Source organism: Aspergillus ochraceoroseus (assembly GCF_002846915.1).
Source record: "Aspergillus ochraceoroseus IBT 24754 chromosome Unknown P175scaffold_2, whole genome shotgun sequence".
Lineage (NCBI taxonomy): Eukaryota > Fungi > Ascomycota > Eurotiomycetes > Eurotiales > Aspergillaceae > Aspergillus > Aspergillus ochraceoroseus.
In genome coordinates, this window is record NW_024468477.1 from 3,975,103 (window position 1) to 3,990,388 (window position 15,286).

The 15,286-nt window shown below is 52.1% G+C and overlaps 6 protein-coding genes across 6 annotated transcripts; 4 read left to right on the top strand and 2 right to left on the bottom strand.

Moving 5' to 3' along the window:
• Positions 1–352: 352 nt before the first annotated feature.
• P175DRAFT_0433276 (uncharacterized protein) lies at positions 353–4,761 on the top strand (the record flags this gene model as incomplete). The annotated part of the gene is made up of 12 exons (XM_040893592.1): positions 353–543; positions 630–651; positions 714–787; positions 861–1,190; positions 1,280–2,144; positions 2,818–2,925; positions 2,988–3,067; positions 3,137–3,317; positions 3,415–3,468; positions 3,538–4,036; positions 4,148–4,414; positions 4,463–4,761. The coding sequence occupies 12 exons, from the start codon at positions 353–355 to the stop codon at positions 4,759–4,761; spliced, it is 2,970 nt and encodes a 989-aa protein (XP_040754916.1).
• Positions 4,762–4,898: 137 nt separating this feature from the next.
• On the bottom strand, positions 4,899–5,564 carry P175DRAFT_0433134 (uncharacterized protein; the record flags this gene model as incomplete). The annotated part of the gene is made up of 1 exon (XM_040893581.1): positions 4,899–5,564. One exon carries the CDS (start codon positions 5,562–5,564, stop codon positions 4,899–4,901), a length of 666 nt encoding a protein of 221 aa, XP_040754917.1.
• A 452-nt stretch (positions 5,565–6,016) lies between these two features.
• P175DRAFT_0508196 (uncharacterized protein) lies at positions 6,017–6,908 on the top strand (the record flags this gene model as incomplete). Its single annotated transcript, XM_040898325.1, has 4 exons — positions 6,017–6,157; positions 6,188–6,390; positions 6,469–6,553; positions 6,576–6,908. 4 exons carry the CDS (start codon positions 6,017–6,019, stop codon positions 6,906–6,908), a joined length of 762 nt encoding a protein of 253 aa, XP_040754918.1.
• Positions 6,909–7,400: 492 nt separating this feature from the next.
• P175DRAFT_0431710 (argonaute/piwi family protein) lies at positions 7,401–10,292 on the top strand (the record flags this gene model as incomplete). Its single annotated transcript, XM_040893500.1, has 3 exons — positions 7,401–8,469; positions 8,519–8,766; positions 8,820–10,292. 3 exons carry the CDS (start codon positions 7,401–7,403, stop codon positions 10,290–10,292), a joined length of 2,790 nt encoding a protein of 929 aa, XP_040754919.1.
• Positions 10,293–11,814: 1,522 nt separating this feature from the next.
• P175DRAFT_0432066 (uncharacterized protein) lies at positions 11,815–12,699 on the top strand (the record flags this gene model as incomplete). The annotated part of the gene is made up of 2 exons (XM_040893517.1): positions 11,815–12,257; positions 12,330–12,699. 2 exons carry the CDS (start codon positions 11,815–11,817, stop codon positions 12,697–12,699), a joined length of 813 nt encoding a protein of 270 aa, XP_040754920.1.
• A 577-nt stretch (positions 12,700–13,276) lies between these two features.
• On the bottom strand, positions 13,277–15,282 carry P175DRAFT_0476000 (WD40 repeat domain-containing peptidylprolyl isomerase; the record flags this gene model as incomplete). Its single annotated transcript, XM_040895258.1, has 3 exons — positions 13,277–14,712; positions 14,769–15,146; positions 15,207–15,282. The coding sequence occupies 3 exons, from the start codon at positions 15,280–15,282 to the stop codon at positions 13,277–13,279; spliced, it is 1,890 nt and encodes a 629-aa protein (XP_040754921.1).
• Between the last annotated feature and the right edge of the window lie 4 nt (positions 15,283–15,286).

Sequence of the window (15,286 nt, forward strand, 5' to 3'; positions counted from 1 at the left end):
CTCGATCCAGTGTCTGAGCATTCCAGCCGGAAACTTTCTTCTCTTTTCCTCTTTCTTCTTTGCCAGCGTCACACTCGGCTCTTGCACCCTCCCCTTCCGCTACAGCCGTGGTACATAGTACATGCGAGGGATGGGCACCTTATCTCGCGATCACAGTGCAGAGACGTTCAACTGCCAAAGCTCGCACACCCTAATTTGGAAGGGAATGGGGAGCCAAGTATGCTGATCCTACAGTTCACACTTGCTCAATACGTAACGGTGGGCCCTAAACACATCCCTTGACTCCAGGGCCGGGTGTACTTCAACTGCAGGTTCTCGTCCGGTCAAGTGAGAATTCTCGCATGGATTCGAAATGGCTGATTGTGACCAGAAAGAAAAGGGCCCCCAGGTGGTCCAACTCGCCTTGGAGGAGCAGGGACTGGAGTTCACGTCGGATGGACAGTATATACGCTGGGCCAGCACCAATCCGAAGCACCCTCGGAATTGGCATCCGTTGCGGAAAGCATATGATATAGGCTTAATTATCCTGCTTGAATTCTATACGTGGGTGGCTGTTCCGTAGCATTTCCTCTCGTGTTTCTCTTCCCCTCAGAGCAGCCGCAATTAACGCTTTTGTTTCGTCTCATTAGAACCACCGTCAATGCATCGGGAGTACGTCTGACCGGTTACCTTCCATGCACTCTCTCAAGGTCTCATCTCATCTTTTTTGATAGGCAACTGCGGCAAGATATGCACGATATGAATTCAACATTGACCAGACGCTCGCCATCTTCCTTTTTGTTTCCACGTGCGTGAATTCAATGCAACCCTATGCAGAGGGGTTCATTTTGATATGATACTTACTCATGGTGTTGGTGTAGGTACTGCCTGGCGCAAGGCGTGGGAAACGTCATCTTCCCCCCTTACTCGGAGGCCTTTGGACGAAAGAGGCTCTATGTGATCAGCACTGGGCTGTACAGTATCTTTTGTTTGATCATTGGGGTCGTGCCTTCGCTCGGGGCGACCATCGTTGGCCGCATTGCGACGGGCTTTCTCTCTGCGATCCCTACCGTGATCATCACCGGCAGCATTGAGGACATGTTCAACGCACGGGACCGCATCTGGCTGGTGTTTGTATATATGGTGATAGCCAACTCGGCCGTAGCGATGGGTCCGATTATCAGTATATATATTGTTGCCGATCTCGGATGGTCAGTTCACATCTCTCTCTCTCTCTCTCTCTCTCTCTCTTGACATTGTCCCAATCACCAGAGGGCACCTCACTCACCTGCATCAACAGGAGATGGATTTTCAACATCGCGGCTATCATCACCGGAGCCCTAACATTCCTGCTCCTCGGGATTCGAGAATCGCGCCCGTCGCTCCTCCTCTCGCGGGAAGTCGAAAAGCTCCGGCAAATAACGGGGGACATGTCCCTGCAAGCGCTGAACCCAGACGAAGTCCCGAGCCTGTCCGCCTTCATGTGCGACGGACTTCTCCGGCCGGCGCGCCTGTTCTTCACAGAGCCCATTGTCTTCGCCTGCTCCATGATGAGCGGCTCGTCCGTGGCCCTGATCTACCTGTTCACGGAAGCGCTCCCGCCCATCTACCAGTCGATGGGCTTCACCCCGCAACAAGCCAGCCTCCCCTTCATCGCCATCGGCCTGGGCTTCCTCCCCAGCATCGTGATCCGCCTCATGGACCAGCGCGTCGCAGCCGAGCGACACCGAAAACACCTCCCCTTGCTCCCGGAGAACAAGCTCGCCGGGATCGCCATCGGCGCGCCCTTCCTGGCGATCGGGCTCTGGTGGTTCGCCTGGATGGTCCCGCCCGCCGTCCACGGCATCCACTGGTTCGTGACCGTGATCCCGCTCTTCTTCATCGGCTTCGCGCTCAATGAATTCGGCACCGTGCTCGCCGGGTACATGGCCGACAGCTACAACAGCTACGCGGCCAGTGCGTTTGCGTCGTTGTCTCTGGCGCGCTCCTTCCTCTCCGCGCTCTTCCCGTTGTTCGCCACGAAGCTGTTCAGTGCCCTTGGTGCCAACGTGGGCATGTCCGTGGTCGCGGCGGGGGCCGTGGTCTTTTGTCCCATGCCCTTTGTCTTTCGCTACTACGGCCGCGGACTGCGCGAGAAGAGCCGGTTCGCCAAGTACAGTCTCCAGGTGTATGCGGAGACCACGGTTGACGGGGATTACTAGGGGTGGATTTGAGGGGTTGGTGGCTTGTTTTAGGCCAGGAGGGCGGAGGGGCGGGGGGGGGGGGGGGGAGTCTCGTCTCCTGGACGAGGGGGGGAGTTGGATTGGAATTTGATTGTAGAGGAGTATTATTTGTACTGTTAACTAAATAACTACTATGTATGTTTTTGATATGTGCCCTAGGTAAGGGACCTGTGAAACAGCCACCAGGTAAGAACAATCACTGATGATTTATGTACGGTGCCTTTCTGCGAGACGTGAGATATCACATTTCTACCGCTTCAGCAGAGTCAACCTGGACACCGCTGAGGTCTGGTATTCCCCCTACTTGGTTTATTAAAAAAAAAAAAAAAAGATTCATTCCTTCTTCCCCGCAGATCTACAGATCTTCAATAACCTGCCGTATATGGGGTAGTTATACATACACAGAGTACAAGTAAGCACTCCTAACAATCACTGTGACTACCAGTTCACCCCTCCTATAAAGAGTTGAGATTCTCCCTCCCTTACTGATCACTGACGAGAACGAGAACTCTTCTCTCACCTGATTCCCTTGGGAATATCTATTTCATTCATCATGGACTCCCAGTCCCAGCCTGTGACGGTGAACCAGAACCAGAACCAGAACCACCACGCAAAGACAGCCGTGCCAAATATCGAAAAGGACCAAGTTACAGTAGATAAACCATACCCGCATTATGATGATGATCCGGATGGCGGATTAAGCGTGGAGGAAAAGGCGAAAATTGTACTACCCTCCTTCATTCGCTTTCGAAGGCTAGAGCTGGCTGGCTAACAGGGGCATTGCAGGACCGCGCGTTGGTGTGGAAACTCGACCTCAAGTTGATTCCGTGGTTGAGTTTATTGTATTTGATTTCGTTTTTGGATCGGTATGATAGTATAGTATATACATACAGACTCCTGAGCGGGCTGGGCTGATAATGATAATGATAATATAGAACAAATATCGGAAATGCAAAGCTCGCACACCTGCAACACGACCTTCACATGTCCGACGCACAGTACAACGCCGCGCTGACCATCTTCTTTGTGTCGTACTCGGTTTTCGAGCCGCTCACGAACGTGCTCCTCAAGCGGTTGCGCCCGAGCGTCTTCATCCCGGTTATTATGACTGTTTGGGTGAGAACGGATCCCTGTCCCTGTCGCTGTCTCGGGTGATGCGTGGGGTAGTGATAGCCACGCTGATTCGACAACGAACTAACTGTTCGCTCGCTAGGGCGTCTGCATGATGTGTATGGGGTTCGTCCATGACTGGTCAGGTCTCATGGCGGTTCGCAAAACACCACCCTACCCCGCAAAAACCAGAGCAGAGGATTTGTTCTAATTCGCTGCCCCGCAGGTCCGGTGGTTCCTCGGCCTCACAGAAGCCGGGCTTTTCCCTGGGGTCGGATACTTCCTGTCGTGCTGGTACAAGCGCTCCGAGTTCGGCGTGCGCATGGCCATTTTCTTCTCCGCCGCTGCGCTGGCTGGTTCCTTTGGTGGCTTGCTGGCGGCCGCCATCGCGCTGATGGACGGGATTGCCGGGAAGGCAGGGTGGGCGTGGATATTCATTCTCGAGGGGCTGGCGACCGTTCTCATCGGGATTGCTTCGTTCTGGATGGTGTATGATTTCCCGGACGAGGCGCGGTTTTTGTCCGATGATGATCGCAAGCGAGTCTTGCGCAGGTTGGCGGACGATCAGCAGGCGAGTGCCGAACACGAGCAGTTCAAGATGGCTTATTTCTGGAATAGTTTGAAGGATTGGAAGACGTATACGGGCATGGTGATTTACATGGGTGCCGATGGCTGTTTGTACGCCTTTTCCCTGTTTGTGCCGACCATTATCAGTGAGCTAGTGAGTTGCTTGCTCGTCCAGAGAAGTCCAAGATAGGAAGTGCGATACTGACGATCACAGGGTACGCGTGGATAAGTATGATTCAAAAATGTTCTATGGGGACTAACAAATGTAGGATACACGGAGATCCACGCTCAGCTGCTCAGTGTGCCTCCGTACGCCGCTGCAGCTATATTAACCGTCACCGTGGGGTTTATTGCCGACCGCACGCGCCAGCGAGGGATCTGTAACATGCTGGTATCCCTGCTGGGAGTAGCCGGCTTTGCGATGCTCCTTGGGGCCAGATCTCCAGGCGCGAGGTACGCGGGGGTATTCCTCGGGGCGATGGGCATCTACCCAGCGATCTCTAATACCATTTCGTGGACGAGTAACAACGTCGAGGGTACGCTCCCCCAGCCTAATATGAAGGAAGTGTCCTAAACCATCGCAGGAGTGTACAAACGAGGAGTCACGCTGGGTGTTGTCATCGGATGGGGGAACCTGAACGGGATTGTCGCGTCCAACATCTATCGCGGCGCGGATGCGCCCCGGTTCTACCCCGGCCACGGCACAGTCATGGCATACCTGGTGCTCTTCCTGTTTGGTGGGTCTTTGGTGCAGTACATTCTTTTGCGACGAGAGAATGCGAAGCGCAGACGCGGAGAGCGGGATCACTGGGTAGAGGGACTGGATCAAAGCGAGATGGAGCTTCTGGGCGACAGGAAGCCAGACTTTATGTACACGTTGTAAGAGTCGCAGGTCCAGTTGCGTATATCACGAATGTCGCGAGTCCCCTTGAATGCACTCATCAAGAGCCGTTGTATGACAAGTCACAAGCAAATCCAGTCCAGAGCCCCCAACCGTAGATAGAGATAACCATGCTCTGTTCACCCCACAAGCTGATACAAATTCATAATATCCTGGTTCTTCTTCGGCCCCTTGACAACATGCCGACTCGCCCAACTCACCACCTGCCCAGACTCCTCGTGGACCCGAAATGCATACGCCGTGCGATACATATCATTAATGCACAGGTGATTACCATGAGCCGTAATGACCTTTGTCGGCGACAACGACGACCCCTCAACAACAGGCGGAACCGGTGGCGTCACAAACGTCTCCTCTGCTCGTGGTCCCTCCCCCTGGCCCTGCTGATCTGAAGCCGGAGACGACGAGGAAAACTCAAACTCGTGAAACAGGTAATCCGGCTCATCATCCGACCCAACTTTCACAAACCATACGCTGATAGGACCGCTTTCACTAATTCGCCAAATATACTTCTTGGTCCAGCGCAGTCCGACCCCGAGTTGAGCCGGCATGTCGCCTTCTTCGTGGTAGACCATGTCTCGAGTTTCGAGCGACGCTTCGCTGGGTTTGATTGCATTGGAATTTGAGGACGACGAGGCGGGAGAGGCAGCCGTGAAGATTGCTGTTCCGCGAAGTTCACCTTGGATATCCAGGGGGTTGTCGCTTTTGAGCGTGCGGAGGAGGGTCCAGCGGCGGGTGTCGCGGGCGAGGGAGGAGAAGATGGCGTTTAGGATGGGATGGGACATGGTTCCTGGTTCAGATTTTTGTGAATGGAGGTTTAACGTGAAATGAAAGTGAGGATTAGAGGTCTATTCTGTCCTCGTCTCCATGTAGTTAACGAGTAACTGTCTCCGTTGCTTGGGGATATGTAGTTAGCTCAGGGTTAATCCGTTCCGGGTTTCTACCCCCCAACTGTACAGTGAAGCCCATCTCAGGACTTCAATAACCAGACCAGCTTTAGAAACACATCTATCCTGGTTTTATCATTCTTGGGATCGGGATAGAATCAAGTATTCTGGCACCGTACTGAACTTCTGTGGCTGATCTTCACCACTCATTCTCTGTCAGCTTTACCGTTCAGCTAAAAAGGTGTCAGGACAGGACAGCCATTTCTAGCAGTATTATATTGGTCCACATTTTCCTTCCACTAAGGCAATCATCCATATTCAATATTACCTCCGTCGACTTTCTGTTCATAATGTGGACACCAGTGGTTGTCCCCTTTCAGAACTCCCAGCCTCTGCCTACTCTACCGACAACAGATGAAATCCGCGCTTGCACCAATGTCCTGTGGGAGACCATGGCCTCCAAGGTTGTGGCGCTGAACGACGACATTGTTGTCAAATATGGACGCTGTATAAACACCTAGGAAGGCCAGGCGTTGGTTTACCTTGAACGACACGTCCCGGAAGTTCCGGCCCCTCGACTGTACGCGATGTACCATGATTCCGAACAACTTTTCTTAATCATGCAACGCAACCCCCGGGTGCAGCTGGATTCCATTTGGCCATCATTGGCGCCATCTGAGAAGGATGACATTATCGCCAAACTTCAACGAATATTCGACGCAATGTGAAAGGACGAGTGTCCATGGCCCGACTTTTTCGGAGGCCTGGACGGGAGCGGCGTACACCACTACCTATTCTATAGCCAACATGGCGATGGGAAATCTCTAGGCCCCTTCTCCGGCGAACCTGCCTTCGTTGCGGGCCTTGTCGGTAATTATAGAGCCTTGGTCGATAACAATGATCAGCTAGACTACAAGGCTCGCTTTTACGAAAAAATACCTCGCTCGCGTCCTTCAAGGTCACCGGCCCACATTGACGCATGGGGGCGTTCAGCAGAAGAACATTATGGTCGTGGAGAATACAAGTCGCCCAAACGATCAAGGTGGGCGATCATTTGACGTCGTCCTGGTCGATTGGGAAAATTCCGGTTGGTTTCCTGACTTCTGGGAATTCTTTTGTGCATCTTACCCCATGATTTTCCAGTGGGATGAAGATTGGTCCTGGCGAGTTCAAGAGTTTGTTGAAGTATGGCCCGCCGAGATGGCCATGATGCAACTGATTGACAAGGAGCTAGGCTGGTGAAGTATGTTGCCATGCTAGAACGAAATCGATGTATTTTCTTATCTTCAGCGGCCTGTTGGCGATTATGTCGCCGGTGCTGTTCTGGATGCCCCTCTGTATGCTACCGCGGGTACTCAGCGGAAGCTAGCAAAAGCTACCTAAGTATAGTTGTTAGTGGGACCACTGCAATAGGGCTGGGATGTATATGGCTCCTCGATGTCATAATAGCATCATCCTAACAGTACCTACTAAAAGGCTCCCGCCACATCCCTCCTTCACAAACTCTCCACCATTACAGATAATCCTTCCTACCCCTTCACTTTCACCAGGATATCTCCAGAATCTCGACTTGATATACAACTAAATCCTTTCCCGCCTCATGTCGACCCGTCGCGGACAAGGTCGTGGGGGCGCGCGCGGTAGAGGCTATGGCCGCGGACGAGGCGCTCCCATTGCAGTACAAGTCTACTCGTAAGGACATTATAACCCCTCTCGAACAGGACTAATCCCTATATGTACAGACCACCTGAAGGAGTCCACGTTCCCGATCAACGTGTGACAAAAGCCGAAGACACCTTTTCAGAATCTGCCAAAGGTCCACTCGGTCTCGGTGGCTTGCAACTCGACCAAGAGTTCCCCAATAGGCCGGGCTACGGGACTCGAGGCATCAATGTCACATTATGGGCCAACTACGTTGAACTGGTCCCGCCTCTAGACCTGACTCTTCACCGATATGATATTGCGGTTACGCCCAGCGCAACTGGGAAGAAGCTGAGACAGGTCATCAAACTCTTGCTGGAGACGCCTGAAATGGCTGCATTCAAAACGGATGTGATTACCGACTTCGCATCAACCCTGATATCACGTCGGAGGTTGGATACGGACGAGAGCCATCTGGAGATCCCGTATCGTACCGAAGGTGAAGATGAGCCTCGACCAAATGCAACTACGTATCGGGTTCGTCTTCAGCATACAAATGTTTTACAAGTCGCACACCTTGTCGAGTACCTGACCTCTACCGATCTGAGCTCTCGTTGCGACGACAAATCGCCTCTAATTCAGGCCTTTAATATCTTCTTAAACCATTACTCCAAGTCCACCAAGAACCTTGCGACCACTGGAACGAGGAAGACCTTCCCGCTCAGCTCAAGCTCTGCCAGGTGGGATCTCGGCGCTGGATTATCGGCTATAAGAGGGTTCTTCTCAAGCGTTCGAACGGCAACCTCTCGTATCCTCGTCAATGTCAATGTCACCCATGGAGCCTTCTACGACGACATTCCCCTGGATGAGCTGATCATAAAATATAACAAAGCCCACCGGAATAGTAAAACGAGTCTGAATGCGTTTCTCAAAGGTCTTAGGGTTCAGACCACACATTTGCGTGAAAAGAGAAATAAGGCCGGCCAGATCGTCCGCCGCATTAAGACCGTCACCGGACTCGCGACCAAAAATGACGGCCATGGTCTTGCTCACCCTCCAATTGTGGATGATTACGGTGTAGGGCCGAAGAGGGTACAGTTCTGGCTTGACAGTGCACCACCTGATGGCAAGTACATCAGCGTCTATAACTTTTTCTTGAATAGTAGGTGCCCCCGTCAAGCTCGATGAGGCGTAACTAATGTTGGGAAAAGCTCATGGGAGATCGATCGCTAATCCAGATCTCGCCGTGGTCAATGTCGGTACGAGGCAGAACCCAAGCTACCTCCCCCCCGAGGTCTGTGTAGTCGTCCCCGGGCAAAGTTCGAATTCGAAGCTTGATCCCGCTCAAACTCAAGGCATGATACAATTTGCTGTCCGCAAGCCTTGGGAGAACGCGGCTTCAATAGTCAACGAAGGGCTCCAAGTCTCTGGGCTTTCGTCGCAGACCAATATCCTCCTAGTAAGGCCCCAGGTAGTCCAGTATGACCCCCCAACACTGACGGGTTTGAGCAGGGTCGTTTTGGTATCTCGGTCTCTCCTGGTCTAATTACGGTTCCGGGACGTGTTCTGCACGAACCCAGAGTGGTCTACAAACAAAACAAATTTGCTCCCATTCGTTTCGGGAGCTGGAATATGGCCGATTTGAAGTTTAATACAGCCGGAGCGGCCATAAAGAAATGGTCCTATTTACTACTCTCCACGCCCGGTCACAGGGATGCCTTCGACCAGGAGAGTCTGGCCACGGTGATGGGCAAATTCCACCGTGCTTTACAGTATGCTGGACTATCTCTTGGCTCGCCGATGGGAGGGAGACGGCTGGTTTTAAGCGGCGCGGACGATCCGAAGCTGGATAACTCCCTTAAAATAGCTGCAGCGTCACTAGATCTGCTATTCATTATCCTCCCAGAATCGAATACCGTGTTATATAATCAGATCAAACACAGTGCCGATATCAAATATGGGATTCATACGATTTGTTGTGTTGGCCATAAACTTGCCAAAGAGAGGGGCCAAGAACAGTACTTCGCCAATGTGGCATTGAAATTCAACCTCAAACTCGGCGGTATCAATCAGCTGCTCGACACTTCTCATCTTGGGATCATCAACGAGGATAAGACCATGGTGGTAGGGATCGACGTTACGCACCCTTCCCCTGGTTCCAGTTCCCGTGCGCCCAGCGTGGCCGGGATGGTTGCCAGTGTGGACAGATGGCTCGGCCAATGGCCTGCGGTCCTTCGCATCCAAAGGGGTGCGCGCCAGGAAATGGTCACGGACCTGACTGGGATGCTGAAGTCACGTCTGATGCTATGGAAACAAAGGCATCGAGCTTTTCCCGAGAATATCCTAGTCTATCGCGACGGTGTCTCCGAGGGCCAGTACGGCAAAGTCGTCGAGGAGGAACTGCCACGGCTCCGCGACGCATGCAAGGCCTTGTATCCGGCTCCGGATTCGAAGAAAGGCCTCCCGCATTTCACTATAATCATCGTCGGGAAGCGCCACCACACGCGCTTCTATCCCATCCGGGAAAGCGACGCAGACCGCTCCTCGAACCCTAAACCCGGGACCGTCGTCGACCGCGGTGTCACCGAAGCGCGCAATTGGGACTTTTTCCTGCAACCACACGCGGCAATCCAGGGCACCGCGCGTCCTGCGCACTATTACATCGTTCTGGATGAGATCTTCCGTCAGTACTACAGGAGGAGACCGGGAGCATTCCAGAATGTCGCTGACATGGTGGAAGACCTAACGCATAGCATGTGTTACCTCTACGGACGCGCGACGAAAGCAGTAAGTCTCTGTCCGCCTGCCTATTACGCTGATCTTGTCTGTGAGAGGGCGAGATGCTACCTGAGTGGGTTGTTTGAGCCGCAAACACCCTCGACAGTCCCCTCGGTAGCTGGGAGTGCGCCCGGAGAAGAGCTGCAGGCGGGGAACGAGGATGTTGAAATACATACAAAGCTCAAGGACACCATGTTCTATATCTGAGTGAGTCGCATGGGAGGACCATGCCTTGAGCCCACGCTTTCCGCACGCACGCGAAGCCCAGGAGTTTATTGGAACTTGATAAGCAGGGAAGCCTGTAACTAACTAGTTAGCTAGTTAGCTAGTTAACTATAGTGAATGAATAGTCAGTTCTCCAGTCTGTTTCTGGGGATGTAATTCCCTGCTCGACTAGCCAGCCTTATAGTTGATCTTCCTAGAAAGAATTATGATTATATGATTACAGTCACGTCTAGAAACATGCTGCTTTGCGATGTCTGGCGGAACGAAGGAGTGATTCAGAATCATAGATATATTTGTGTCTATTTATTAGAGAGAGAAATCCAACCCCACACTAATAAATGAGCCACTTTGCCCGCGAGAAAAGTCAATCCTTTAACCAACGATGGGCAATTTAATAGGTGTATATTGACCATATACTGCCCAGTTCGCAAGGAGCAGTTTGACCTACCTAGGTACCTACCTTGACTCATGTAAGATTTCCCGTAGAGCGTATATTGAGCTTTGCAAGGAGATGTTGACTGACCTCCAAAAGAAGGACGCAACCCCCCTTTGGCGAGAGATTCGACAACCGTCGAGCCCTCGATAATATCTCCAGGTAGATCCAATTAGATCAACCAAGCCGCTGAAGAACTCTGGATTCTCCACGATCCGATCCGTGGATCCTAGCGAATAGATGGAGAGGAAGAGTTAGGGAACAAGCACGAGCAACAACAACAAATCTAAAACAAAAATTCTAGATGCGATTCAGGGTCCAGACCCCAGCAGAAACATCAGCAAAGCACAGTTGCATCGTTTAATCGGATTGATTGGGGAATCGTCTGCTGCGGACCAATTGCAAGAATCCAACAGGTCAATCTGACAGAGCGGCGGCCACGCATCCGGCACGACGCAAGCGGATAAACGAATTAGTGAGTCTGGAGTCTGGAGTCTGGACTCTAGAGTTCGCGATGGATTTCGAGACGAATTTCGAGACGAATTTCGAGACTGAAAAAAAAGAGGGGAAGCGAGAGAACAGAGGGCAATAGGAAGAGGTAAAGAAGAGACTAAACCCAACAGACCAGTTAGTTCATTAAAAATCTCATGAATAGAGAACTAGACAGGGGATTAAGCTTAGTGGGTAGTTAGTTACTTCTCATTTCTCTCGTCAGCCGTGTTGTGAGTGAGTGAGTGAGTGTCCGCAAGCAGAGAGAGAGAGAGAGAGAGAAACGACGTCTTCCTCTTGTCTTCTTACAACAACCTCTTCCTCCTCCACTCCTTCCTCTCCCTTTAACCCTCGTCCTTCGTTAATTTCTTTTCCCACTCCTCCTCCCCTTTCCACTCTCCCTCCAACAAAGTCCTCTCGTTTATCTCCAGATAATGGTGGGTTGTGGACTGTGAACCGACTCCGACCTCTCCCCTGTCCGACAACGGTCTCCACTGCCAACTTGCTCTAGAGTCGCCCCCCGTTATGACTTCAGGGTCCTGGTCCTGGTCCTGGTCCCCTAGGAGCACCTCTGCTACCACCATGAACTCCATCTCACGCTCGTTGTCGACCTTTCTCTACCTAACTCTCGCTTTTTCCACCTTCGCTCACGCCGTCACCCTCCTCCCTTCCGCCGCATCCGATACTTTCCCGGAGTGTGGCTTGACCTGCACCACCTTCACGGAGGCCGAGACAGGATGCGTCCCTCCCGCCGCCCCAGTCACCAACCAAGCGACCTATGTTTCTTGCTTCTGCCAGTCGTCCCTGCTCACCACCTTCCGTTCCAGCGCTGATGGCACCTGCGACACTACTTGCACGAAGGAATCCGATCGTAAGCTGCTACAGGAGTGGTACCTCAACTACTGCAAGACGGACGGCAGCTCGTCGGATTCGTCCTCTACCACCAGTAAAAGTAGTGCCAATTCAAGTTCCAACTCGACCTCTGCCGCCAGCACAGCGGATGCGTCTACCGTTCCGAAAACCTGGTATGTATTACCGGCTCGATATCCCCCTATAGGCTGGTTGGGGAATGAACCAATTAACGCATTATATTCTAGGTGGGATGGCCATTACCAATGGATAATCATGGTCATTATTCTTGCCATCGGATTCACTGCCATCGCCGTTCTCGGAGTCTGGCTCAAACGCCGCCACGACGCCAAATACCCCAATCTCTACCACGCTGCCGCTTCGGGCGCAAGCAGTAGCAGCGTCTTCGCCAACCGAAATCACGACTCCTCTGCCCCCGGTCCCGTGCCAGCTGCCGTCGCGGCCAATCAACAGGAGCCCGCGAATACGGATTCCATCGCTAGCAGCTCCCGAACGATTGTTGCCATGCCCAAGATCCGATCGATTCGGGAGCCGTCGCGACTCCAGAAGACACCCCCGGAAGAGGACGAAATTGAAGTGACAGAGGTTCCGCGATGATCCTCCCCGCCGATTGGGAGCGTGAACCCCCCATGGAGGTATAGTTCAGCAGAGTAGAGCAGAGCAGGGTCACCTAGGGGTTTTCTGGTATCCCCTGGTTACCGCTACCTGACTTTGCTTGCTACATTGCATATATTCGGCGTTCGTGTCCGTGGTTCTTCACCCTTTTCTTCTCTCTGGAATTATTATACGTACAGTTTTCTTTGCATCGAGTCCACTGGATGTCTTGTCTATACGGTTCTCTTTGGTTGTTTTATCTTGGCCAATATAGTAATTTTTCTTTTCTTTTCATTTTGTTTTCATTTCTTTTTTCTTTTTTTTTTTTCAACTTGAGATTTCAGATTCAATCGTATTTGATGGATGACTGGTATGAGACAAAAATGAATGAAGAAATCTATTGTGGAGGGTGAGATGTGTTGTTAATTTAATTCTCCATGTATCGGGATAATCAGATTAAGATCGGATATAGTAGGTATATATATATATATATATATATATATAATATAACAATAAAAAAAGTAAATAATATATGGGAAACAGCTAAGAAAGACCAGGAGATAATAAACCCACACTTACATCATGAAACGGTAATGCTCACGATCTTGATATCCTGCTCCGGCTTCTCTTTGTACGTCTTTGCATTCTCAATCTTATGTACCACATCTAACCCCTGTATTGCCCGGCCAAACACCGTATGTTTCCCATCGAGCCACGGGGTCTTCTCGGTCGTAATGAAGAACTGACTCCCGTTGGTGTTGGGTCCCGCATTCGCCATCGACAGGGTATAAGCCTTATCGTGCTTGAGACTGGAGAACTCATCCTCGAATTCCCCGCCCCAGATCGACTCGCCGCCTGTGCCATCGCCCATGGGGTCTCCGCCCTGGATCATAAATTTGCGAATCACACGGTGGAAGATCGTGTTGTTGTAGTAGCCGCTGCGGGCGTGGGTGACGAAGTTCTCGACGGCTTTCGGGGCCGCGGAGGGGTATAAGCGGAGGTGGATGTCGCCCATGGTCGTGTGCAGGATTGCCGAGGTGCCTAGCTCGGCGGACTTCTGGGCGACGGTCTCGCGGCCGGCAGCGGACTCCTCGGGTCGTTCATTTTGCACGTCCCGCGTGGATTTGGAGATTTCCGTTGCGTTGGTGAACATGTAGAAGCGGATTTTGGCAAATCCCGTGCTGACCAGGATGGGGTCGCGTTCTTCGGCTTCCTGGAGGAGAGGGTTGGAGCTTGCTGCCATGGAGACCGTGACGACGCCCTTCTTCTGCGGTTGGCCCTGGTACATAGCGAGGTTGAGAGCACGGAAGGGCTCATCTTTGGCAAAGACGCGGACCACGCGGTTTGTGTAGGTGTTGATACATTTGATCCCGTAGAGGGAGCCGTAGAGGACGAAATGGCCGGACTCGTCGAAGATGACATTGATCTTGGGTTGGGTGACGGGGTTCTCGAGTTCGCGCTCGGTGGCCATGCGCCGTCCGAATTCTAGTCCGTCGAGTTGGTAGATGGCGGTTCCGGCCTGCTGCATGTCGTTGATGGTGGAAAGGGATTCGTCGTATTTACGGTAGAGCTTTCCCGTCGCAAAGTCGAACACTCGGATCTGACGGTCTGGGAAGGAAACTGTTGCGAATTGTTTGCCTGACGGTGATATTGTCAGAGACGCGGGTGTGGATTTTGACTTTTTGAACTCGAAAAGGTTGGTCGATGATTTGAGCTCGAACACGTTGTCCGGCTTTTCGAATGAACCGTCAGATGCCCTCCAATACTCGATCATCCCCGACTCATCGGCAGAAATTACGCAATTGTAGGCGTCGTTGAATGCGATAGCGGCGACAGGGCTGCGATGAATGGATTTGAGGGTGTGTAGGGGGTTTTGGTTCTCGCCTCGTCCATCAAAGATCTGAATCATCTGGCTGCCCTCATCGGTTACAGCCAAGAGTGGTAGCGATGCACCTCTGGGATGTACCCAGCACACGCATCGGGGAGAGAATTCGACGGTGAGCATGGCCAGTAAATCTGTAGAGTAACGTCAGGCTTGTCCCAAGTACAAACCAGAATGGTTTCTAGCATACCAAAAGTGATCACATCGAAGATCTTCACGGTCTTGTCTGTTCCCGTTGTCGCAAAACTCCTTCCATCCGCGCTCACGCTCACGCTCTTGATCTCCGTAGGATGGGCACGGAATTCCTTCACAAACTCGACCCCGTCCGCCATCTTCTTCCAGAACTTCACAACGCCGTCTATAGAAGAAGTAATGAGGAAATCCGTGTGTGGAGTCACTGTCACATAGGACAATTGTTCCTTGTGCATGAGCGACTTGGAGTAGCGAGGGGAGGCGGGCAGCGCATTCACGTAGACCTTCTCAAAGGGAAGCTTGCGGCGCTTCTTCTTAGGCGCATCTGCGGAGGGCAACGCGGGACCAAAATCATCATCGGATGAGGACTCATCTCCTAATTCCTGTCAATTCCGTCATCGTCGAGCAAATAGAGTAAAAGTGAGGTTGTACGCACCATTCTCGTTGGCGTCGACCTCCGAATGGGGGCGTTTATTCGACGCCAGTTTCGCCTGATCCTCCTCGGAAGCCATAGTG